This window comes from Onychomys torridus, chromosome 7 (genome assembly GCF_903995425.1).
Source record: "Onychomys torridus chromosome 7, mOncTor1.1, whole genome shotgun sequence".
Lineage (NCBI taxonomy): Eukaryota > Metazoa > Chordata > Mammalia > Rodentia > Cricetidae > Onychomys > Onychomys torridus.
Genome location: NC_050449.1, coordinates 53,090,489 through 53,115,818, shown reverse-complemented (window position 1 = coordinate 53,115,818; position 25,330 = coordinate 53,090,489). Strand labels below are relative to the sequence as shown.

General features: G+C 49.8%; 1 protein-coding gene across 5 annotated transcripts; it reads right to left on the bottom strand.

Annotated features, from left to right (window-relative positions):
- Positions 1 to 573: 573 nt before the first annotated feature.
- On the bottom strand, positions 574 to 24,350 carry Pkm (pyruvate kinase M1/2). Of its 5 annotated transcripts, none has more exons than XM_036192153.1 (12): positions 22,150 to 22,334; positions 16,987 to 17,103; positions 14,521 to 14,687; positions 13,944 to 14,035; positions 10,731 to 10,862; positions 9,846 to 10,032; positions 8,475 to 8,745; positions 7,642 to 7,792; positions 7,322 to 7,474; positions 4,231 to 4,397; positions 1,815 to 1,996; positions 574 to 1,222 (listed from the first exon to the last, which is right to left on the bottom strand). In XM_036192153.1, the coding sequence occupies exons 1-12, from the start codon at positions 22,197 to 22,199 to the stop codon at positions 1,116 to 1,118; spliced, it is 1,776 nt and encodes a 591-aa protein (XP_036048046.1). In that variant the 5' UTR covers positions 22,200 to 22,334; the 3' UTR covers positions 574 to 1,115. The 5 variants fall into 5 exon arrangements, with proteins under 5 accessions (XP_036048046.1, XP_036048047.1, XP_036048049.1 ...); XM_036192154.1 differs by lacking the exon at positions 4,231 to 4,397 and adding an exon at positions 3,665 to 3,831 and having other exon boundaries at positions 22,150 to 22,214; XM_036192156.1 differs by lacking the exons at positions 16,987 to 17,103; positions 22,150 to 22,334 and adding an exon at positions 24,093 to 24,350.
- Positions 24,351 to 25,330: the final 980 nt, after the last annotated feature.

The following is a 25,330-nucleotide window of genomic DNA, read 5'->3' as shown; positions in this document are numbered from 1 at the left end:
CATGGGGCTGCAACTATTGTTAAGTCCTCACATCCGGTGATCAGCATCCTCAGGGCCCTTTAGTTTTGTTCAGTTCTAGTTCCGCCCACCAATTTTGTTCACTGAGCTATTTGTGCCTCCCCTTCTCAATTTCACAGGCCTCAGTGATCCCACTGGTTCCTGCTGTACCTTATTCCAGAGGGTAACAGGTAAACGAGGGGCCCTTTGTGCTGAGATAACGACCCTGAGGGTCTCATCGTACAGCACCCTCAAGGGACCTCTACTACAGAGGTCAGCCCACCAGCACAAGGGGCAGCTAACTCCGAGTTTACCCACCATAATAGGTAGTAATTGGAATTGTACCCGTTCTTTCCCATCTTTGTCGTGAACAGAACAATGGGCTTTCCAACACACTTAGCCTTGGTGCTGGAGGAGGCCATTTATATACTCGTTACATATATAGCATTCAGCTGCAGCTTTTGCAGGTGATCTGGTGGGACCATAGCACCCAAGGCTGGGCCCAAGGCCGCTGTCATTTTCACCTGCTCAGAGGGCAGGGCTCAACCACTCCCCAGCAGAAAAGAACAGGACACAGGTGCTTCAGCTGCTGTTTATTGACATTCAGGTGGGCACTATAGCAACAGGCCTGGAGATGCTGCAGCAGAATGGAAGGTGGAGAGTGGAGTGTGTGTCTGCAGTAACAGCTGAGGCGCGCACAAGGAGGAACAGGGGAGGCCAAAGCTGTTGGGGAAGCAAGTCAGGGCCAGGGCCAAAGGTTATCTACACAGGAACCTGGGCCCAGTACCCTAAGCCCCTACTCTTGCGGTCTCCTGACTCCAGGCCAGGGCTGGGAATTCTCTGGGCAATTTCTACAGGAGCAAAGTACACAGAAATGTCGCTGCCCTTTTGTGATAAAGCCAGAGGGTTTCCAGTTCTGCATTCCTCCTGCACCCCTGGCTGTATGATAGACAGCTGGGCTTTAGTCCTCGGTTCAGAGAGGCAATAATTTTTCCGGGTGTCCCAGACCACCAGCGCCACACTATGGCCCAGAGTGAGCACTACAAGCGTTGCTGGCCTAATGGATGGATTGGGGGAGGGGATGGGAAAGGGGTTAGAAGAGGGGCTCCAGAGGGCCATCAAGGCACAGGCACTACACGCATGGTGTTGGTGAAACCGGAGCCAGGGCGCCACCCGGTCAGCACAATGACCACATCTCCCTTCTTGAAGAAGCCTCGGGCCTTGCCTGAAAGAGCAGAAAGATTGGTGAGTAGAGGTAAGGTGGGGTAATTGCCCCAAAGTCCCACCCAGTCCTAAATGAACAACCATTACTCTCTCCTACCACAAGGTGGTGCTTTCCTCCTAGCCCAGACACACACCAGGTAGGTATATTCCAGGGCAAACTCTCCAAAGAGTACCTACAATCCCAACCTTGGTAGGGGACCAGGCTGCCCAACCAATTCTTCCTACCACAAGGTGGTGCAAGCCTCCTAGCCTAAACAAGGGCTGAGCTCAGACTGCAGGGACCTTTGGAGATCAGTTTATACTCCAGTGTGGCCAGCCTTGCCCAAGGTCAGAACCAGCTGCCTTCTCTTGCCCCTGGATATCCACCCTTTTACAGGAATGAAGGCCACAGCAGCAGTATGTAGTAATCTGTGTGCCCTACACACAGTATAGTAGCTCCAGGCAGTCTTGAGTATTGAGTAGAGGCAATTAATTTTGGGCCCTAATCTGGGAGGGTAAGGACGGAAGGGCTCTGCCCTTCAGAGGAGAAGTTTTGGGACCCCCAGAAAAGCCATTGCCCTCAGCACCCCATCTTCTTGCTTCCAGTTACATACCAACGTTCATGGCCAAATTCACACGGAGGTCTACATCCTCAGCCCAGGCATCCAGTACCGCATCCTTACACAGCACAGGAAAGATGCCTCGGTACAGATGAGCCTGGCGGGCTGTCTGGGGATTGCGCGTCACGGCGATGATGGGAGCACGTGGGCGGTACCTGGCCACCTGGTGAGCACTCCTGACACGGGGAAGAGTTGGATAGACAGAGCATTAAACACATGTCACAAGACCCGATAGACAGGAATCACCTTCAGTATAGCTCACTCTAATATCAACTCTGAGCCACAGGCCTTGCCCACTGAGAGCTTATTCTGTTCCAAGGACTGGCCAGCCCCTCCATCCTGTCTCCTGTCCTTTCTAAACTGACAGTATAGGTAGCCCCACAGGACCATGGCTAGAATCTCTCCCAGACATACTGTGAACCCTTCCATCTCAACCAGCACCCACAGCTGCACAGGCCCAGCTCTGGACTTCTGGTCTCTGCAAACAGCAGCAGCAGTGTGACCAGACCCTGGGAGCCAACAGCATTAAGACTGCAGCACCATGCTGTGTCCATGGCAGTCTCAGCAACTGAACTCTAGAGGCCCAAACACACTTGGTGTTTAAAAAAAAATCTGGGTGGTAACCAGGCATGGTATAGGAATGCTTGGCCCATCTAGATCCTTCTAGGGACCCCTCCTTAAACAACCTACGACAAATGATAGTGTCTGCTTCTAGCAGGTGTCTTCCTGCTGGCCTGCACCCCCAGGCTTGGAAGGAGGGAGCTACTGGAATCAGGAACTCTTAAGTGAAGTTCCAGAGGTCTACTGCTAATAGCCAAGGTGTGGAGCTGGGGTACAAGATTACCACATATCTTTTATCTGGAGCTCCTGGCCTTGTGCACTCAGTCCATGTGCACAGCCTTAGCCCAGGTTAAGGTTATACTCTGCCTGATTTACAGGCATGGGATCACACCTGGGTATTTCACTATTCACTGTGGAGTGTGTGGTGCACACAGATGTGCATGCCTGTGTGCCTGTGCATACAGCCAGCAGTTGACACTGGTATCTTCTACCACTCCCCACCATTTATTTCCCTTTTCACTTACGTGGAACGGGATTTTGCCCATACGTGCATCAGTGCACCACATACATGCAATACCTTTACATGTTTACAGGAGGGCACAGATTCCTCCGGGACTAGTTAGATAGTCGTGAGCTACCACGTAGGTGCTGGGCCTCTGGAAGAGCATCCAGTGCCCTCAAAGGCCCTGGAACTCACTCTGTAGACCAGGATGGCCTTGAACTCACAGAGATCCGCCTGGCTCTGCCTCCCGAGTGCTGGGATTAAAGGCGTGCGCCACCACCGCCCCGGCTAACATTTTTACCAGAGGTGCCAGATCCAAATTCAGGTCTTCATGTTTGTGCAACAAATACTTACTCACTGAGACATTATCTCCAAACCCTCCAAGTGGGATTTTAAAATGCTTATCACTATTAGTGTTTGTATCTGCCGGCACGCATGTGAGATCAGGAGTCAGTTTGCTCCTCCTCATGGGTCCTGGGGACCAAACCAGGTCAGGCTTGCAGAGCAAGCAATTTAACAACTGAGTCACCTCACCAGCCCTCCAAACGGGATTTTTAAAGACCACATGGTAAGTAAACTAAGCAAAACTGGTATCTGCTTCCAACTCATTGTGAGGCAGGCTGTGAACTTGTTGTATTGGGGCCAAATGGGTTTGGTATACCTGTGAGTGCTGCCTGGAGTCTTGGTGGCAGCCAAATTTGGCCCAAAGACACTCTCGGGATTCCCAAGGAGGGGTGCCAATTGAGCAGGGCATCCCCAGGGAGCCACTGCCGCCTCCTACCTGCCAGACTTGGTGAGCACGATTATAGCCCCACTGCAGCACTTGAAAGAGGCCTCCACGGCACCCACGGCGGCAGCTTCTGTGGGGTCGTTGGTAATAGGTGCCAGACGGCGGAGTTCCTCGAATAACTGCAAGTGGTAGATGGCGGCCTCTGCCTCTCGGGCAATCTAGGGGAGCAACATCCGTCCAGAGGGACGAAGGGAGGGGGGACAGGGCTTTGTCAGAGCTTTGTCACAAATGGAGAGGGGGGAGGAGTCATAGACAACCGGGAAGGAAAATGTCCCTGGGCACAAAAGTGCCAGGAGGAGCAGACTCACTTCATGTTCTGAACTGAGCAAGACACAAGCTCCATAGGAACCACCATCCTGCACCGGTGTCTGTGACTTCCACTGTGCCCATGAGGAAATCCTTTGGTCCTGCCCTATCATGACCTCCTTGGCTGCCTTCCTGAAGCAGAGAGGCTGTGTGCCCACGCTCAGGCACTAGGCTGGCCTAGCTGCCTTTTCCTGAAGCGGCCGGAGTGAGAAGTGGTTATCCTAAAGCAACACCTGCCCTCAGGGCCCTACCTGCCAGACTCCGTCAGAACTATCAAAGCTGCCGCTAAACATTTATAAGAAGCCTCCACGCTGCCCATGGCCATGGCCTCCATGAGGTCTGTGGAGTGACTGGAGGCTCGCACAAGTTCTTCAAACAGCAGACGGTGGAACATGGCTGCCTCAGCCTCCCGAGCTATCTGTAAGGGTTAGGGTAGGAGGGATAAGGAAGAGGGACGAAGGAGGAAAAAACAGGAGACAACACATGGAAAGACAGAGGGAGTTAATCAGAGAGGAGGGTAGTTACATTTGTCCTTGGGGCAGATACAGAGGCAGGGTGGTCGAAGCCCATGGAGTGATTTCCACTGTGCACTTTTGAAAAGTCTTCCATTCTGGAAACAGGATTTTATTTACCCCCTTGGGATTGTATCCTTTCTTTTTTTATCCCCCCCTATCCCCATTTGAGTTTTTAGGGTAAGATCTTACTCCATGGCCCTTACTGGCCTTAAACTTGACACAGCTGGCCTTGAAATCATTCTTTGCCAAGCTCAGCCTTCCAGTGCCAGGATAGTGGGCATGTACCATCGATCTGGGTTAGAAGATTGCTTTTTCTTTTGATTGAAGCTAAGAAAAGGACAAAGTGTTCTTAGGTCCTAGGACCTTGACATGGAAAGATGCCAAGGTGGAGGCCACACCACTTCCATCTGACCACACTGCCTCCTGATACTGCTTACAGGAAGGAATAGGCCCTTCCCTCTTCACATGGCTGTCTGACTACAGCAGGGCTTCCAGCCTAGTTTACACAGACACAGGAGGGTTTGCCCAGTGTTTACAGTGGAAACATTGGGGCAGCTCTGGAAGCTGGGGTCAAGGGTCAAAAGAGCCAAAGCTGCACAGTGTACCAGTTCTAAACGTAACAGTGGAAACTCTGGCTCACTGAAGAGCAGTACACTGAACAGCCATGTGAAGAGGCCCATGCCTGTGAAAGCATGCGGGCACGTCCCTCAAGAAACTGATTAAAACTTAATCATTAAAACCGTTGCAAGATAGCAAGTGTGTTATATTACAGACTACCTGTTCAGGTAAGACCAGGCATTAGAAAGGAAATGTTAAAGTTCCAGAGAATTAAAACCATCAGCATCTTAGTATGGGGAGGGATGAGAAGGAAACAGCAAATCATCACATTGATTTGATGGAAGCAGATTCATAAGCGGAAAGCATTCTTTTGGTGAAGAATGGAATGCATGCAGCAGGAAGGACAGCCGTAGCTGGGACACCTAGCTCTTAATTACGAGTCAGGAACTGCATCAGTTAGACACAGGCGGGAACAGCAGACACAGGAGGGGAGAGGCTGTTCAGTGTTAACCGACGGGAGAGTGAGAGGCTTTGCACCCCATGAAGGGGCAGCCAGTCTAACCCACTCTGTGACTCATCTTCTGAGCAGCACCATGCAACCCCCAGCCTCGAGGTTCTAGAGTCTGTTCATAGGAAAGACCAGGAAGAGCATGGAAGAAAGGACATGGACATCAATCAGAACTAAGCCTGACTCTAGTGGAGACCTGTCCACACCTGTGGCTGCAGCATGACGCAGCAAATGGACAGCAAACCTGTGCTGGAAGCCACATTTTACCACGTCATGTGATTCTCGTTTACAAATTGAGGCCATGAAGATTACATCAACATGTTCAGAGGCTTATCTAACATTTAATGATGGCAATAAATGTTTAATGCCAAGGCTATAATTAATATCTCATCCAACCCATCTTAGGGCAAGGTCCTGAGGTCACATAGCTTACCCACAGCTATTATACTAAATACCTGGTCAATGCCAACCTCAACTTGTCCTGACCCCTGTGGGCAGATCACACAACTAAGCAGGTAGGCTAGGAAGGGGGTATGTGGTGTAAAACCAGGAAGGCAGCGACTGTGGAGGTGATCAAAGGCACATGGTTTTCAGGAGGACAAGCACCTTCCTGCCATGGGCAGTTATGTGACCCCACAATACCAATCCTAACAGTAACTGCATCACACAAGCAGGTGATGAGCCACGATGTCCAAGCTATATACAACAACCAGGACAGGGCTGGTCTGTCAGTTCCAATATAGGCACAGACAATAAACTATGGAAAAGGTCAGAGTCAAGAATTCACTTCACCTTGGAATCTGCACAAACTCAATAATCACACAAATATGCAGGGGAGAAAAAAAGGCAAGATGGCTGGCTAATCAGTGCGGCTGTTCCTTCTTTTTTCAGTGTCTTAAATCTGGGAACTGGTGGAAACTCAGGCCACAAAAAGGACAGGGGTCCTTTGCTGGATGAAAATGGAACAGAAACGCTCAAAAGTTACTTCCCAATAGGCAAAAGTAAGCAGCCCGAGAACTGACTCTTCAGAAGGTCCAGGGCAGAACATAGGGCCGAGGACCTGGGTCTCCACCCTTGAGACGCAGTCAGCAGAAGGAGATGATTCAGTTCAAACTCTTAGCTACCTTCCTGCCTTATCTTCTGAATGCCGGACTTCACTGTATCTGACCAAAGTCTTAACATACTCCAGAAGTCTTCACACTTCCTCCAAATTCCTAGTCCAGAGCCTGTGGAGTTCAGCAGCCTTCCCTCCATGCGCAGCTCTATTTATAGCCCTGCTTTGGGTCTGGCACGGAAGGGGAGGCAGTCCCGGGACATAGGCACCATGCAAGGCCAGCTCAGAACAGCTCAGTGCGGGTACAGCCTGCAGCAGAGAAGCGTCTGTCCACGGGACTAGCAGGGATCAAGTTGGAAACCAAACCAAGAGCCCAGCTGGGAACAAACTCTTGACTTCTTTAGCACAGGTACCAGGCCCTTTGAACCGTCCAGGAGGAGGCCCAAGGCATCCTTTGATTGCATCCTAGGGCTTAGATCTCTTGACAGATGTGGCCCTATGTAATGAAATCGGCATCTTCCAGAGCAGGAGAAAGAGGGTTGGTGGTGGGGTAGAGGCAGTGAATGTACAACAGGAAAACAAATCAAGAAGCTCCCACATCCCATCTCACTCTTGTTGCTGTGTCATGGAGAAAGCAAGAGACCACGGGAGAGGATGCAGAAGCCTCTGCAGCAGAGCTTGCTTCTACCCCAGGTGTAAGGACTTACCAGGTGCTGCATGCGAACAGCCTCCAGAGGGTAGTCCCCTTTGGCTGTTTCTCCTGACAGCATGATGCAGTCTGCTCCATCTAGAACTGCATTGGCCACATCACTGCCCTCGGCACGTGTGGGGCGGGGTTTCTTGATCATGCTCTCCAGCATCTGTGAGGGGACAGACAAGGGCATCCGGTAAGGTGACACGTTCAGTGATAAGTAATTGCCAAGATGACTCCCTGGATAGTGTATAGGTGCACATGTCTGGAGAACAGGGACCAGGGAACAAGGCCCAGGTCTCCTAAGCAGAGTACAAGGAAGGATGCGACACATACCTGTGTGGCGCAGATGACAGGCTTCCCTGCTCGGTTGCATCGGCCAATCATCATCTTCTGAGCCAGGAAGACCTTCTCTGCAGGAATCTCAATGCCGAGGTCACCCCGAGCCACCATGATCCCATCACTGGCCTCCAAAATCTCATCAAACCTGATGCAGAAGAGCAAGATAATAAAGAAAAGGAAGCAGGAAACACAAAGGGAGGACAGAAGCTTTCCTGAGGTCCCTGACTTGGAATGTCCCACCAGGGCCACGCCCTCAGGCATCCAGGCAACCTTGACCCAGAGACTAGGCTAACAATCTTGCCCACTGGGCTTCTTCAACACCACTACAAATACTTCATTGAGCAGAAGAAAGGGAGGGGAATGAGGTTTAGTCACATGGACTCACTTCTCTTCCGCCTGGATCTTACACCCTAGTACAGCTCTTCTCTAATCAGAACTTCCAACAAAGAGCCTGAGCCAGTGGGTGTTCCCACAAAGGCCCATGGCTTCATTTAGCTAAGACCTGAGTGCTGCCCTTTGAGGGCCCGCCCCCAGCCTCCCACAGTTCCACCAGCTCCTATGGCTTATCAAGATAGTCAAATCAGTCACCCTATTTTGCCTCATCCTTATGAACACCAACTTACTAAAGCCTCATGTGCTTTCTTTCCTATGGGAAGCTAACGGACCACTCTTCATCAGCAATTATGTGTTCTAAATGAAGACCACCAAACTATAAGCTTCAGCACAGAGACCAGGCCCTGAGACGATCTGACTCTGACAGGTACCCAGGACATCCCCCCCCCCACACACACAGAGGGCTGGGCTATGCAAAGGGATGCAGGACTCACCTGCGGACGCCTTCATGGTTCTCGATCTTGCTGATAATCTTGATGTTCTTGCCCTTCTCTCCCAGGACCTTCCTAACTTCATGCACATCAGCTGCCTTGCGGATGAAAGACGCAAACACCATGTCTACATCTTGCTCCACTCCAAACTTCAGGTCCTGGACGTCCTTCTCTGACACAGCAGGGAGATCCACAGCAGCCCCCGGGAGGTTCACCCCCTTCTTGCTGCCCAAGGAGCCACCGTTCTCCACCTCCGTCACCAGGAAGTCAGCACCTGTGTCAAAGGTAGGGATGGAGGATCAGTGATTGAGGGTCTATCTCATGGAACAGGCGGCCAGCAGCAGGGTCCCCTGTCCCTTCTGAGTTCTGTGAATTACATGCTACTTCACACCGAGGACACTAGAGCCACGATCAAGCAAGACTCCCACACCTCAGGCCAGGCAACCTACTCCTTAAGTCAGTTTCCTCACCTGTAAATACCCACTCACAGGTTGCTGAGAAATCTGAGTTTTGGGTGTGGTAGCACAGGTTGTTTTGTTTTCTTTCCTTTTTCTTTCTTTCTTTCTCTCTCTCTCTCTCTCTTTTTTTTTTTAAGTTTTTGAGACAGGGTTTCTCTGTGCAGTTCTGGTGCCTGTCCTGGATCTTTCTCTGTAGACCAGGCTGGCCTCGAACTCAGAGAAACCACCTGGCTCTGCCTCCCAAGTGCTGGGATTGGAAGGCATGTGCCAGCACCGCCCGGCTATGGTAGCCAGGCACTTTACCGCAGCACTCAAGGTAGATGCAGATAGACCTCTGAGTTCAAGACTAACATGGTCTATACAGTGAATTCCAAGCCATCCAGGGCTACAAAGTTGAGATCTTGTCCCCAAATAAATAGACAGGCATGGTAAATCAGGAGCTCAAGACCAGCCTCAGTTACATAAAGCCCACCCTAGGCTGCATGAAACCTCTTAAAAACAAATGTAACAAAGAATACATAAACCATTTAAATAAACTTCCACGAACTGTTTAGAACATGTAAATTTTATCTAGCATTCAAAGGCACATAGGTGTATTATACATGCCATATTGAGAGATACCAAACCCATCAACTCCCAAGTGCTATTACCAAATGTTAAAGGCATGAACCACCCACCTGGGCCTTTGTGGGGTTTATGGTTTTTTTGAGGCAGTGGTTCAGACAGAACAGGGATGCAGACTAAGAACAACCTTAAACTTCTGATCCTCAGGGGACTGAACCTAGGCCTTCACACACACACACACACACACACACACACACACACACACACACACGGCAAATACTTTAGCAAAGGAGCTAGGACACATTTAATTTCAGAGCTCTGGAGATGGGAACTGGCCACAGACCATGCATACCTTTCTCCTTCACCAGCAGTGAAATGAGCCCGTCGTCCACGTAGACCTTGCTGCCCACTTCCACCACCTTACAGATGTTCTTGTAGTCCAGCCACAGGATGTTCTCGTCACACTTGTCCATGTAGGCATTGTCCAGGGTGATCTTCAGGGTGGCTCCCTTCTTCAGCTCCACTTCTGCAGTACCGCTCTGGAGATTTAAGACAGCATGCAGTGTGTGCACTGCAGGGGCCAGCACCCCTGATGCTCAAAGCCTGGCTCAAAGTACCAAGACACCCTCCTCCTGGGAATAAATTCTTAGTCTGTCTTTGTATATTGTGAGGAAATGGGGAGATAAAACCCCGTTTATCAGTGACACTTTAGGCTTTTAAAAAAACACAGTAAAGCCGGGCAGCAGTGGCACACACCTTTAATCCCAGCACTCGGGAGGCAGAGCCAGGCGGATCTCTGTGAGTTTGAGAACAGCCTCATCTACAGAGCAACATCTAGGACAGGCATCTAAACCAGAGTAACCCTGTCTGAATGACCCCACACACAGTACTTCTTAGCTCTGCAGATGAAAACATCAATGAATAAAATATTCTCACTTGGGGGCTGGAGAGCTGGTGCAGTGGTGAAGAGCACGCACTGTCCATGTAAAGACCCAGGTTCAATTCTCAGGGTGTCTCACAATCATCTAACTCCAGTTCCAGGGGATATATATTTTTGGCCTGCAGTATACCGTATGCATGTGGTCCACAGCCATACAGAACACCCACACCCAAAGGCCCTATCATTTGTAGGCCTAAACTCTAAAATACGTACTTAAAGACTGACAGAAACTAGAGAAGATGACCAGAGGGAGGGTTGCCTGCTCTTAGAGCGCTCCTAGCTTCCTAAGATACTTACACCTTTGATGAGCCCGGTACGGATCTCAGGTCCTTTTGTGTCCAGAGCCACGGCAACAGGCCGGTAGAGAATAGGGTCAGAAGCAAAGCTCTCTGTGGCCGCACGCACATTCTTGATGGTCTCTGCGTGGTACTGGATGGAGAAAGAAGACTGATTGACAGGTGCCCCCACCACACGTGACTTTAGTTCCTTTTCCTAACTGGGAGCCAAAGTTGATTGATCACTTACGGAAGAAAGGTGTGTCTAAATTCTAATCCCCATCCTATCCCCTCATCTTACCAAATCCATTCTTTCCTCTAAATGACAGGTCTCCCATTTTCCATAGAATCATCTCCAATAGCAAATCTTAGAACATTCCAGAACTCTACCACTAAAATCCACTGAACCCGCCCTACAAGTAAAGCAGCTATGCGTGGCCTCAGTTGCTCTAGTGTGCCTACAACTCAAAGGCGGCTAACAAGTAGGGCAGGTAAAGGACCCAGAATTTGTGTCTGAAGTCTGCCTGGCAGTCTGTGTCAGCCTGTTTTCACAATCGATCCCAACCTCAATTCAAACTCAAAGTTGTTGACCTAGGTCACCAAATGGCCCAAGCTAAATGGCTCATTGCTCACTCAGGCAGACACTTCCTTTCCCAATCACTTTCTCAGATCTGATTAGACGGGGAAGAGCGAAGGTGACAAGTGGCCCGTCTCTGACAGAACTGCCCTTTGCTATAATAAATAGTCCTCTCAACTGTGGACTCAGCCAAGACACCAGCAGAAGTTGTAGATAGTGCAGATCCGTGTGACATCACTGATAACGGGCCATTAATTCATCAGTTTATGCATTGTCCTTTGACCACTGCGCTGGAAGGACACTCGCAAGCCTGTTAGTTATCTCCAGGAGACAGGAGGAGGGCTGGAACAGTCCTGCACCTGCAAGGACCAAAGGTGCCTGAAAGCTGAATCTCTAGTAAGTCAGCGGACTGCCATGGTTTGTTTTAGAGAGGCCCTTAGATTTTGCCCTTAATTTCCATTGAAGAATTATGGCTGTCTAATTTCTACTTTATAAGACTTAAAATCTCTTCCCCTGGCCTAACAAATTTAAGTATGAGTGAGATTAAACCCAGGGATTTGGTCTTGCTGAGTTACACATCTCGGCCCATTCACAAGCGTCCTACACAAATACGTATTTTGGCTTCATGTATATAAAACTGCATTATAATCTTAATAATTAGAACCCTGGGTAGTCTACCATTGAAATTCTCTGTATGGCTAGCCCTTGGTACACTTCTGGGAGGTGGATCGTGTCTTCCACCGTCACAGCTATGGTTCTGCTGGCTCTTTACCAAATGGTGCAGACTGGTACCCATCAGTGTCACCCTTGTAGAGGCTCTAAATTTAGGTCATTTAAAAGTCAGTGTGGGGGTACAGCACTGCCTGTTCAGTAAGAAATGACACATCCTGCCCACGTGAACAGCAAGAGACTGCCAAAGCTTTCAAAGGAGCAGATGCAGCCAGCAGATGTTCCCGTCAGAGGGAGGGTTCCAAGTCCAGTGTCTCCAGGACCAGCAAAAACGCACCCCGCTCCTTATCGAAGGAAGGCATGAGATAAGAGACCTGACAACTTGGCCAAACTGTTTGCATCACAGAATGACTTCAGATGAACTCCCCAAACCTTCTGGAGTTATCCCCATCTCAGTCTAAAAACCTAAAAATAAAATCACAAGGGCAATAAATAAATAAAGCCCAAGCCCAATCTAGGAATAAGATTCAAAGTACAGATAATCTCCAAATGCCTCTTACAGTTTAAAAAGTCAAGTTGGAGCTGGCCCCTTCCCAGCAGGTCTGGATCTCACTGGCCACTGCCATCTTAGAGCTGCATGGTATTATTTTACTGGATTCAAGAGCCAATGAAAAGCCTAAAGGTCATGTCCCCAAATTTATTTTTGCCTGTCCTGCAAACCAGAGTCCAGAGACTCTGCTTGCAAGGACCACGGCAAGTGGATCTAATTCTGCCTCTGAGTTCGGCTCACCCGTGTTACTCCTGGTTGCAGAGCTTGGAAAGCAACCACCTTGGTTTTTGGTTTGCAGGAGGATCTCTGTTATGTTCCTGAAATTAGCTTCCAACCTGCCATGTATCCCAACCTGGCTTTGAACTCACAATTCTGCCTCAGATTCTGTATCATCACACCAAGCGAGGATGTGTCTGTCATCTACTGCTTGGATGCCCACTGGACTATCCTAGGCCCCATGACATTTGGGGGCTAGCCTCCACCAGGCTATTTATGGAATAAATATTCAGGAATCTATGGTGAAGAGTCTCATGTTCTGGGAAGGAGGGGTTCAATTCTTGGACTACTCCTGCACATCTATTTTTAGTTCAAACAACTTCCAAAGGTCAGAGGGGAAACAGCACAGGGCAATACTTTCACTCTGAACCAAGAGGCAGGGGAAGACTGTCTCCCTCCCCAATCAATGCCAGTAGGAAATCCAGTCATGTTTGAAAGTATTCAAGGGGTTGGGGATTTAGCTCAGTGGTAGAGTGCTTGTCTAGTAAGCACAGGGGCCTGGGTTCGGTCCTCAGCTCAAAAAAAAAAAAAACCAAAAAACCGAAAAACCAAAGATAGCTCTTCAGATGCCTCATCTGCCCAAGTGCTAGAAAGGGTTGTTCGAACTTGAGCACCGGCAGCCTCCTGCATATGGCCTGTCCATAAGAGAGAACATCTAATGAAGAGCCCCAGCTCCAATGCATTCCTACCTCACTCCCACGAAGGGCACCGATGCTGGGAAGACAGTGCCGACGGGGATGTGACCTGTTGTAGCCTGGGCATTAGACTCAGTCTTAAGCGGAAACCCCTCTGGACCTCCCCAACCATATCGGAACTGAACTAAGTCAGAATCAATCTTCTGTGTGACTTTTTGGTCACCAGACCCACAGGAGCCACTGTTGAAACCCTGAGGCATGGGTGCCAACTGCAGAGCCAAGACCCATGATGGCCCAGAGGGGTTTCCAGCTAAACCCTTCCTGCCTTCCGTGAGAAGGTTAAGGGGGAGACGGGTCCTCGACAAGGAAGACCTTGTTTGTCTAGGCCAATGAAGGTGGCAGGAAGGGAGGAGGGAGTCTGGGATGGGTTAGGACGCCGTCCCATTCACCACCCAGACTGACATCGGCCGGGGTCGGCATTGTGAACGGACACCACGCCCCCGTCCCAGCAGTCTAGCTGAGGCCCACCTCGTGAGATCCGTGGGAGAAATTGAGCCGAGCCACATTCATCCCAGACTTGATCATCTCCTTCAGCATCTCCACAGATCGGGAAGCAGGGCCTGTTAATACACATTTAAAGCCACAGGAAGAAAACCATGATACTCAGGAAAATGTGTGCAATCTGCTCAACACCAAACTCTTCATCCTTCCACTGAGCTAAATCCCCAAACCCAACTTGCTTAATTTTTATGAGGGCGAAACACTGCCATTTTCTACAAAGTCTTCAGGGCCCCGCATAATCAGGAAGGTAGACGGAAGATTTAGGCAGTTTTCTTTGCCTTCAAGATGTCTCACTACTGGATGTGGGTGACACAGACCATACGAAAAAGCTCCGAGGTCTCTGAAATACTCCTAGGAAGAATCGCTAAGGAAGACTCCCTGAACATCGCATCATCTACTGTAGAAAACCAAGTGTAACTCTTTATGGCCACTCCCTAGAAACATGTACAGGGCCTCAGTCAGAACTAGATTAGCTTTGCAACTGTTAGGCTTTTCAGGAGACAATCAGTTACAAAGCCTCCATTTAGGGGAGGGCCACACTCACCAATGGTACAAATGATGCCAGTGTTGCGGGCCGTAATGGGTGCGGAATCGATGTCCAAGCGGCACATGTGTTCCAGGAAGGTGTCAGCCATGGCTGCATGGAGCTGCTGGGTCTGAATGAAGGCAGTCCCTGCTTCGCTGTGTGGTTTCGGCATGGTTGCTGAGGTCCTGGGTCCCAGAGAAGAGAAGAGTGCAGTTAGACTGGGCTTAATGAGCCAGAGGCACTTGTCTCCCGCTTACACATTAACTCAATGATTGCTCTGTGCACAAGTTACACGGAGGCCTGGCACGTGCTGCTTATGTGGGTGCTGCTCAAATTGGGGAGGGCTCAATGTGACTGTGAGCAAACAGCAAAGTCCCTGATGAACAAAAGCAACTTCCCATCCAATGCATAGTCCCAGGGAACAGAGCAAGCAGGATTCTAGTGTGAGCTACTGTTTACTTTGACAGCTTCCGCGCCCACCCTAGGAAGAACATCGCTTTATACACATGAACAAACTTCCTCAAAAGTTGTGATGAGAAACACCCTCTAACAAGTTGTAAGTATCATCTTTTCTGCACACAAATATCTGGCGCCTGTTTTAGTGTCTTGGGAAGTCTACCAGGAGGTGTCAAATCTCCAAGTATGTGCTTTGGAAGGAGAACCATACGGCCTCTTTACCATGTTCACTCAAACCCAAAATGGCCCCGCTGACCAGGGAGATAAATGTCAAGTCCTTTTTAGCTCCAGAGTTCTAGGTTTTCACTGGCTTCATTGCCCAAGTTCATTTTTTAGCTTCTACTAGCCATGAGAATTAAGATCTAAGACAGGCCAAAAAAAAAAAAGTTTTTCTGGGGTAGGAAGCAAAATCCCAGAATTCTTTAGCAAAAACCAACAGCAACATCTACAAGACTGCACACAAGAGCTCTGAAGCAGCTCCAAAGTCATTACAACTTCACAAGGAGTCATCTGTAACCTCACAACTGGTCCCTGACGGCCTGCAATTCATTCTGTAACCTAGGTTGACCTTGAACGTAGTTCACTATCCTTGATCTTCCCAAGTGCTGACCTTAGACCTGGCTTCCCCAGCCACATTTCCGACATCTGGATTCCCATCCATGTCTGATAAGCAGCACACTCTCAGTGGTGTGGACATCTACCTGTTCCAGGTAATTAACCACCCAGGGCACAATCCTAACAGCAGCCCTGACCTTTGCTTTAACTTTATGACTGACTGACAATTAAATGCTCACTGAGCTGGTTAGAGACAGAACTCTGGAGAAGCTCCGAGCTGCATCGACAAACGTTGAGAGGCTTGAACAAAGCTGAGCATCCTTCTCGAGTTCTCAGACACTTCTAAAACTCCAGAGCCTAAAGTCTTCAGCCTGAGTTCTACAACAAGCCCCTCCTTGCCCTTACTCTTGCCCTGCCAGTCAAGGACCTTCACTCTACAGAATGTGTTTTTTGGATGCCTGAAGAATATTCATTTAAAACTCTGCTACCTGAGACCTGGCAATAGCCAGAGACCTCTGCATCCTACAAGTGATCCAAAGAAAATGGAGGCCTATAAGTCTTCAACCACAGAAACGGGAAACTTTTCATGGGACAAATTCTCATTGTATGTAGTCCAGGCTGGTCTTGAACTCACAGCAGCCCCTTTTCCAGCCTCCTGGGTGCTAGGCTTACAGGGGTGCACCACTATATTCACTGCAAGAATTGAAAACTTTTTAAGGAGGGATGAGCTATTGTCGGTGGCCAACACTGTCCATCCCTAACTCCAAGACAGTCAACCTCTCCTCGAGGTCTACTTGGGTTTTACCCCCAGCACCTTGAAGTGTTTGTTAAACATGCTCAGTCTCATTAAGGCCTCTCTGTTAAGATCAGTTCTCCCTCTTCCTCAGATCTTAGGAAGTCCTTACACAGGATGTCCCCAGGCAGTCAGCTTCTGTCTACCCATGTTGAAACAAACATGGCTGACAAACTCCCATGGCTCCCGGCCATGCTTAGGTGGCCGCTGAGGGAACAGTATTATGGATGGTACATTGTGGGGAGACCCTCTCCTACTTTTTTCCCTCAGGTACTCTTGAGTTGAGAGACGTGAGAAATATTCAGATAGAAATATAGAGGGAGAAACAAAAACATAGGATAGCCTGGGGAAGGGGCAGCTGGATCAAAACCCACCAGCCCCTTCTGTCTCTTCTAAAGGGCTATTTATAGAAATGCCAAGTGGTAGAGCAAAAGACGCCCCCCGCCCCCCAGCACAGCCAAGTGCAGACCCTTCCAAACACCTGGTAACCAGGCTTGTGGTCAATCTACCCCCTTATGCAGTCCTGCTGTGTAAAGTAAGCTCAGATCTCACTTGAAGTCAGCAGGAGTGGGCAGACTCTGAACCCACTTTACTGAAAAGTCACCGGGTGGTTCTCTCCATCTGAGACATTGTGTCTCCTTGCAAACTCCTGCCTGAGGCCACTGATGAGCAGGTCATACCTTTGGTTTTCTGGGCAAGGGCTTCCGGTGACATACTGCTCTTTTTTTGACTCAGGATGACTCCTTGGCCCCACTTGGAGAGACCGTTCAGAGCGGAGTACAGTCTGCTCTGGAGAGCTGTACAAGGATTAAGGTAAAAGCTGAGTGTAACTGAAGTTCTTGGTGGGAATCACCTCAACAACCAGGTAGGAGTTGCTCTTAGAGATTCAGCTACGTTAAACACACACAGAAGACATGATTAATGAAACTCTGGAGGTAACCATGACCCCCTACTGGCTCCCCTGTGGTACTTTATCCCTCAACACCCCAAAGTGGCTATTTAGTTTTAGGGGGTACATGGTGGGCACCGTGCAGAGATCAGAAGACCAGTCTGCTTTCCCTTCCTCCTACCAGGGAGGTCATGGGAAACAAGCTCCTTCACCCACTGGGCTATCGCCCACCTCAGCTTCCCAGGTGTTAAGAGTACAAGAGTAAGTCACTATGACCGACACCCCCTGAAGTGTCCTGTAATTTACTGATTCCTATTGACTTGAGATTACAGGTGTGCACCACCATATTCGCTAGTTTATATAAAAACCTGGTCCCCTCCCCTCATGATAAAAGGTGTAAAAGGATAAATGTCTAAATTATCTGCTAGTCACCTGGGTGGTAGTATTCATGAAGACTCCTTCCCTGATCCTTTTCTGAGACAGTGTCTCACTAAGTATCCCTGACCCGCAGCAGGTGCTGTATAGACAAGACTGACTCCAACTCAGAAATCCACCTGCTTCTGCCTTTCTAATGCTGGGATTAAAGGCATGTGTCCCTGTACCCAGCACAATGGGTATTAATAAATTTATTAATACAATTATTGATGTGAAATGCTTTAAGAAGAATTAAGTGTAAATAAATCTTAAGTGAAGCCCCACACATCAGCCTATTCCCTTCAGGATTACTCTGCTAAAATGGAGTGAATGAAAGCTGTGTGTTCTCCATACCCTCAGTCCCAAGTGTGCCTCTCAGGGCAGCTTCACGACCTGGGAAGGACACCTTGACCCATTGACCCCAAAGCCAAAAGAAAACACTAATTATAATCCATGGAAAACTTGCATGACCCAAACCTGTCAGCACCATGCCAGAGTTCAGCAATTTTCTTTCCCTGTTTAGACTGCTCTCGGGCTTGACAGTACCACCTTTGTTATATAGTGACAACGATGTTCTGATGGACAAGGGCTGCCTTCAGGGCCCGGAAATGCAACTTAGCAGGTAAAATCTCAAATTTTTCACTGTCCTCCAAATACACAACCCATTAACCCATCTAGAATTAACTTGAAGTTTGCAGACTGGAATATCTTGCCAGTTACAATGTAACAAATGGAAATATGTATCAATCAATGGTTTGATACAATTAAATAGACTTTAACAAACTTCCAAGTGTTTCAAGTTCCCTGCCAATCTAGAGCCCAGCTCACTGAAACTGAGCTGTTTCTCTTCCCTGACCTGGAACGCCCCCCCCATCCCCAACCAGGGCTCTTCTTCCTAGCCCACAGACCCCATGGAGCCCCACAACTCAAACCAAATGCCTATTCTACAGTATATATACAGTACCCTTTCTGAGGTCTTCTCTGAGTTTCTTAGGGCATGGTGGGCCTCTTTGAAAGGCTTGCCCTATTAGCTAGCTACTTGCATAGTAGTGTCTGCAAGGACAAATGGCCCCACCCATGCCAGCATCCTCCTCAGGAGGCACCCACATGCACAGCCAACCTCCAGTCAGCAGCAGAAGCTTGGCATGTCCAACGACAGCAGCAAACACCGTGCTCAGGGGCAGGGGCCTTACTCTTGAGCCTGAGCCCCTGCAGCAGCAGTATCTTCCTCAGAGCCATTGCCCCTCTGTGAGAAAGGAGACACCAGCCCAGGCTTCAGTGTGGGCTGCAGGTTGAGGCATGCACAGGCCCAGCTCAGCTCAGCTCAGCTCAGCCCTTTACCATCTCAGGCAGTTCCTGGCTCTTCACATGTTTCCCTCATGTCAGGGGCAAAGGTCATAAAAACAAATAACAAAAAATGCCCAATGCAACCCTTACTCCTAGATCTCATACTCCTGTCGGGCCATGCTCAAGAGTCTCATGCCTCAGTCACCCATTAGATCTTCATGTAGGACCAAATCATTGTGGCCAAAAAAACATGCTTAGGGGATGGAGACAGGGTTTCTGTGTCACCTTGGATGTCCTAGAACACTGAGATCTGCCTGCCTCTGCCTCCCAGATAAAGGCATGTACCATCACTGCCTGGCTTATTTATTTTTTAAGACATCGTCTACCATATAGCCCCTGCTACTCTAAAACTCAAGAGATCCATCTGCCCGCCCCTGCCTCTTGAATGCTGGCATTCAAGGCATTTGCTACCATACCCAGAGGGAGGTCTATCTTTTAAGCCCAGCAAATTCTCTATCAGAAAGGTCTGGTGTTACCAGGCTATTCAGAACATGAGCCCACCTTTTGGAGTTAAAATTCCTGTAGCTTAAAAAAACAAAAACCAGCTCTCATTTATTTAATCTTACCCTTCACAGTCCTAATTTAAACACTTGTGGAATTATGGGGGCCTCCCCACCCCCCAGGAAGACCATTCTACTTCAGGACAGGAAATTCTCCAGTCCTCAGTACCAAGATCTCCTGGCCTCCATCTCAGCTTTGCTGAGCAGAGAACTCGTTTGAGCCAGGAGGAGGTGATCTGGGAGAAGTTTCTGTTCTGCTGGCACACGGTGCCTCTTTAGCAGGCTTAAGCAGCCAGTGTTTCTTTCTGGGAAGGATGCCCACACTCTGGACCCTGGCTTAGGCACCTAGGGAACCAGGTATAAGCACAATGCACAATGGCCTCCAACTGAAGGCACAGGCTCAGCATTTAAAGGAGTGCCCTGAACCAGTCGTGTGTCTGTGGGGAGGATTAAAGTGGGGAGGCAGCAGCTGTCCCAGAGCACTGACCTACTTACTGTGAGTGCCTGCCTACAGTGACCTTTACAGGATTACAACTATTGCCTTTCCTACCAAGGGGGAGCGGAGCCCCAAACCCCATTATTTCTACCACCCAGAACTCAGCATCAATGTATTTTTAGACTTCCCAAAAATAAAAGTCAATCCATAAGTAGCCCCATTCTTCCAACCCGACTCCTCTAACTCTCCCACTTTCCTTTGTCCCCACCCTTCTCTAGATTTTGGACTCCCAATCCTGTTGCTGACTTTGTTTGATACAGGGTCTCACGTACCTTGGACTGGCCTTGGATTCATTAAGCAGCTGAAGATGACTGTTAACCTCAGATTCTTCCGCCTCTACCTCTTGAATGTTGGGATTACAGGCATGTGTTACTATGTTAACAGTGCTATGTTACAAGATCCTTCCCCTTTTTTTTGCTTTTTGAAAGTGTAGCTACAGAACCTGGGGTTGTCCTCAAACTCAAGATCTGCCTGAATCTGCCTCCTGAGTGCTGAGACTAAAAGCATGCACCACCACACCCAGTCCTTCTCTACTTTCTTAATCAAAAGTTTAGACTCCTCCAAAATGAGCATGTCATGGGGTAAAATCTTTTATACTCATGGCTGGAAACACCAGCAGTTTAAAACCAAAATATGACCGGTGGGTTAATTAAAAATGTTTGGGAAGGGATGCAGCTTCCTCTAGAGACTTAGCTTTGGGAAAGAGACTCAGAGCTCCTCAGACCTCAGTGGGGAAACAGGTCTCAGAGGCCACTGGAGGTACTGCAGTTCAGACCTCCCTCCTACGTGCAGACAGGCACAAACTAGGCAGGGGCGTGGCCACACTGCACAGCTTGGTGGCTCTAAGACCATCCCCAGTCCTGGGCTGAGCTGTTACATTAGGCCTTAAGAGCCAGCAAGGGTTTGCAGGCCCCCTCCTACGTGGGCTCACCACTCCTATCTGAATACTCCATATGGAGCCTAAAAATTGCAAGATCCAAGAAAGTATCAAGTCAGGAAGAATGGACATCACAGTCTGTCGTTTATTCCTATCTGCACCACAGTGAAGTTTACAAGGATGACTCAGTCCTTAAGTACTCGTACCAGAAAAGTAATAATTGTACAGCCATCAACTCATTCTTGCAGTTTACCAGTTAACTTGGCTGTGGGTATTGGGATGATTCAGAAACTGAAAGTCAAGTGAGTCATTTTCCTCTACCTCAAATCTCCACCTTAGTTCTTGGGTTAACTCCTCTTGACTTCCTGCAGAAAAGCTACAGCAAAGACACTAAAAACCCAAGCAATGAGTTTAATGCAAGAGACATTTTTTTCTACCTTCCTGCCATGGCTGTTTCCTCATTTCTTCTACCCAATATTAAGAAATCAACAGTTTTAAGAAATAAGATGTCCTTTCTAAGATGTCCTTTCCTGTGACCAACACCTTCATGTCGCAACACAGATGGATCCAACCCCCATGAGATGTGAGTTGTTTGGAGTTGGCTATTAAGTGTGTCAAGTCACTCACTGGGGACATGGTTTTCTTGAGACGTTTCACTATGTAGCTTAGGCAAGCCTAAACTACATACAGCCCAGGCTGGCCCGAACTCATAGCCACTTGCCTGTGTCTCCAGAGTGCTAGTAATAAAGGAGTCTTGTGCCTTGACAACTGGCTGCGACACGGTTCTTAATAATAGTAACTCTTTGTAAAACAAATTTCCCTATGATTAGACAATTATTTTCAATATGTTTAAAATGAAAATAGCTGTGTGCTAAAAAAAAAAAAAAAAAAGTGATTAGCATCCATACAATTTGGCTTAGGGAGGAACTCAGAATTGAGTTCACAGAAATTGCCATTCTGGATACAGGTTGTTCCATGAGGGGATAGCTGCCTATCAGTTAAGAACGTATACAGAGTAGGACCAGCCACTCCATACTTATACTCTTAGAACAAAGGGCCTGGTCACCTGCATTTTGTTACCCTACCCCACCCCACCCCCACACACAATGGAGACAGGGTTTCACAGCCTGGCTGGTGTCAAACCCACTGAGATCCTGGCCCGGCCCCGCCTTTCCAGCGCTGGGATTAAAGTTATGTTCACCACCACACTCAGCCTGGACGAGACATTGTTTAACTTAGGGAAATGCACACCAGTTCAGCATTTGACTCACTAAATAGGAGACCTTACTACATCTGGGAGAACCAGGTTTCCCTACTCACCCAAGGATGAGAATCCTCTCAAATGCCGCCAAGTTGAAAGGCTGAGTCATCTTGCCCACAGACCCGGTGGTGGTTTAGACTACACTTTCCCACAGAACAGCCTCGCCGTCTTTCCTATAGCATCCTCAGGCTACCAGAGGGTAAATTGTTTGCTCACAATGGTACCTTGAATCCTGACCCAAGGCCCTCCCTTCTGTGCCCTAAAAAGTAGCCACACCCTGAGTATTGTGGCAACTTACTGCAAAAGCCTCCAAACCTAACTTCCGACAAGCCAGCATGCAGTAAGGTCTCACGTGAGCAATCAGGGATGAGAATCGGAAGGCATCGATTTGGGTACCTTCTTTGTTTCTACCCTTACAGACGAAGACAAAGGCTGCCCGCATTTCTCTTTAGATGGCAGGCTCCTTTTCTCAGGAGAGTTGCAATGTAACTTCCATTAGTTACATTGTAAACACCGACGGATTCCGGAGAGAATTCGTTTCCAGGGGGATACTGGGTATTCAGAGCTTTCCTGCCTCCCCAAGCTTAATACTAATGTGTATAGCAATAGCAGGAAGACAAAGACTCAATCTCGCGGCCTTCAACGTAACTGTATTTCATTCATTGACAAAAAGAGGGCACACGCATGCCCTCCTGGGCATTTCACCCGAGACTACTCACTGCATCAGGTATGCCCCCTACTTACACGGAGACCAGTAACTTCAGAAAGCCTGGAGCAAATGTCTACTCGGGACACAGGATCAGAGGCTGAACCACCTCCAAACACCTGTTTATATCCCCTGCTGCACGCAGGACTGGACCTTCATTATGAGGCTCATTTTTTTCCTATCCATCTCCGGGGATTTTTGGTAACCTTCAGACTAGGTGCTTTCCTGCTTCTTCAGACCCAGTGTGCAGACCACCCTGTGTAGCCCCATCTTCCCCACAGCACTGATTTGGCAAATTTTGCTTTCCTATTTAGACTGAGCTCTGTGGACTACGAGTGGGTGTGTGGTCGTCGGGCTCCAGCTTCATTCGGAAACCGCTCCTGGTTGGTCGGCCCCCTCCCCCACCCCCGCCCCCCGGAGCACGTGGGGGCAGCGCGACCCCTGCGGGACGTGCAACCCCGCCACCGTGGGATGGAGCGCGCGAGCGCTTGCAGGCCTCGCCGGCAACCAGAGGAATCTGCGGCGGCAGAAAATAGTTAGGAATAGCGGCCAACCCTTCTTGCCCCGCCACCGGGAAGACTAACGTTACGTAACCCGTGGCTACATCTCCCGGGAACGCGACTGACCGCCATCCTACCGACTCGCCCCGGACCACGAGGGCCAGCGGGGAGTCCGCGGACGTGACCAGAATGCGGGGGGGGAGGGGAAGCTGCCCGGAGGGGGAGGGGGAGGATCCGGATGCTGAAAGGATGCAGCGGCGCGGACGTGACCGGAATGGAGGGGGAGGGGCGACCGGGAGCAGCGAGCACGGGCGCGGGAAGAGCACGCCGACCTGAATGGGGGGTGGACGGGGATGAATGCGGGGGCAGAAGGGGGGAGCAGCACAGCAGCAGACTTATCCCAAGGGGAAGCTTACCAGGCGGGCACCGAAAGAGGGAGGGCACAGAGCCAAGAAGAGGGACGCGAGAACTACTAGCGAACGCTGGAAAGAGGATGAGCATCGGAGAAGAGTGGGAGGGGACAGGGTGGAGAGGATGGCAGGAGCAAGATAAGAGGGTGGAACCAGATTGAGAAGGAAGAGGGACCAGAACGAGGGCGTGGGGAAGAGGCTGGGAGGCCGGCCCCTCTGACTTCGGAAGCTCAGGACCTGCGCTCCAGTGTAGCTTCCCCCGCGCCCAACCCGGACTGGGATGCACGCTGCCGGGAGCCTGGGTCCCGCGTGGGCGGGCGGGCCTGCGTTCCGCAGACGCAGGCGTCGGCCCTGGCCACAGATGGTGTAGGCTCCCCCCCGCTCACCTCGGGCGTCCTGCGGCTCCTGCAACGGTCTCAAAGACGGAGGTCTGCACGGTCAGGTCGCGTCGCTGCTGTGCGGGGCTGCGCCTCCTGGGCCTCAAGGTTATCCCAGCTGCGGGCCGCCGCAATCCCTCCGCAGCCCCGCCCCTCGCCCAATCCCCGCGGCCGCCCGCGGCGCCCCGCCTCTCCCGCCTGGCCGGGCGTCCGCACCTTCTGAGAGAAGCGCGGTGGAGGCGGGACAGGCAGGTTGCCCTTTTGAGGAGAACTACCTTCTGCGGCGGAAGGACACAGCAGACCAAAATTGTGCTTCGGTTTTTTCCGATGGCCAATGGGGAAGTGGCGAGGAGGCAGGGCCCGCCCTCGGAGTCAGGGACACCACTACCCCCAGATCCCCTGGCGCCTCGGCCACCTGTTGCCTTAGGACTTGGGCTGCCGTATAGGGCTCTCTTTTTGGACCTCTGCCCAGGTCGCCCCGTCTGCCCTGGACTACCAGGGCGGTGCCCAGATTTATAGGTCCCCGAACATTCCTCCAGCCCCGCCCGGGGCCTCCCCACCCTCCCGGTGCACGCCCCAGCGCACCCTCCGAGGTTGAGCGGAACGGGAAGCTGGGGTGATGTGAGCAGGGGATGGTTTGAGGTCTGGACTGCCGCCCCAGAAAGTTCCAGCCCTAGAGGCCGGGTAGGGAGAACTTGGGAGCCTGTTCCTGGAGCGTGAGCGCGGCCTCATAACAAGAAACGTCAGGTTGGGGCCACCTTAATACTTGGAGTAAGGTCTCCAATCCTGCACTAAGCGCCTTGGAGCAGAAAACCAATCCAAGGTCATCAGTGCAGAACTGACCCTCGCGCAGCGGACTTCTACGCAGGAGTCAGCACTGGCTTTCGACTCAGTCATGGATTTAAATCTGTAGTATAGGAGCCTTCCTTAATTTTTTTCCTACAAGGTATTTTCTAATTTCCCAATTTTAGTCTTGGAGTACCTATTGAGCTTAATCTGTTAACACTTTGCCTCAGCAAAGTTTAGAAAGCAGATACAATGTTGCCACATTCTAAATATGAAGACTGTCTCTTAGGTTTAGTTTTTTGTTTTTTCTTGGAAAAAGATCGGTGCGACCAACTCTAACAGACACCTTTTTGTGGCTGAATCACAGGCCTCCATTCCACTTCCTGTCAGTTTAGATTAGAGGAGGATGACAGCAGAAATGTAATTTGTAGTGAAATAATGTCTTAATTTACTCTGTCTTT

Excerpts from the sequence above, each read along its gene's own strand:
- Pkm (XM_036192153.1), bottom strand. The coding sequence starts at position 22,199 with ATGACTCAGCCTTTCAACTTGGCGGCATTTGAGAGGATTCTCATCCTT. Across the intron at positions 17,104-22,149 it reads GAGAGGATTCTCATCCTTGG|CTCTCCAGAGCAGACTGTAC; the intron begins GTGAGTAGGGAA and ends ATCCTTGTACAG. Across the intron at positions 14,036-14,520 it reads TGGCATCATTTGTACCATTG|GCCCTGCTTCCCGATCTGTG; the intron begins GTGAGTGTGGCC and ends GTGTATTAACAG.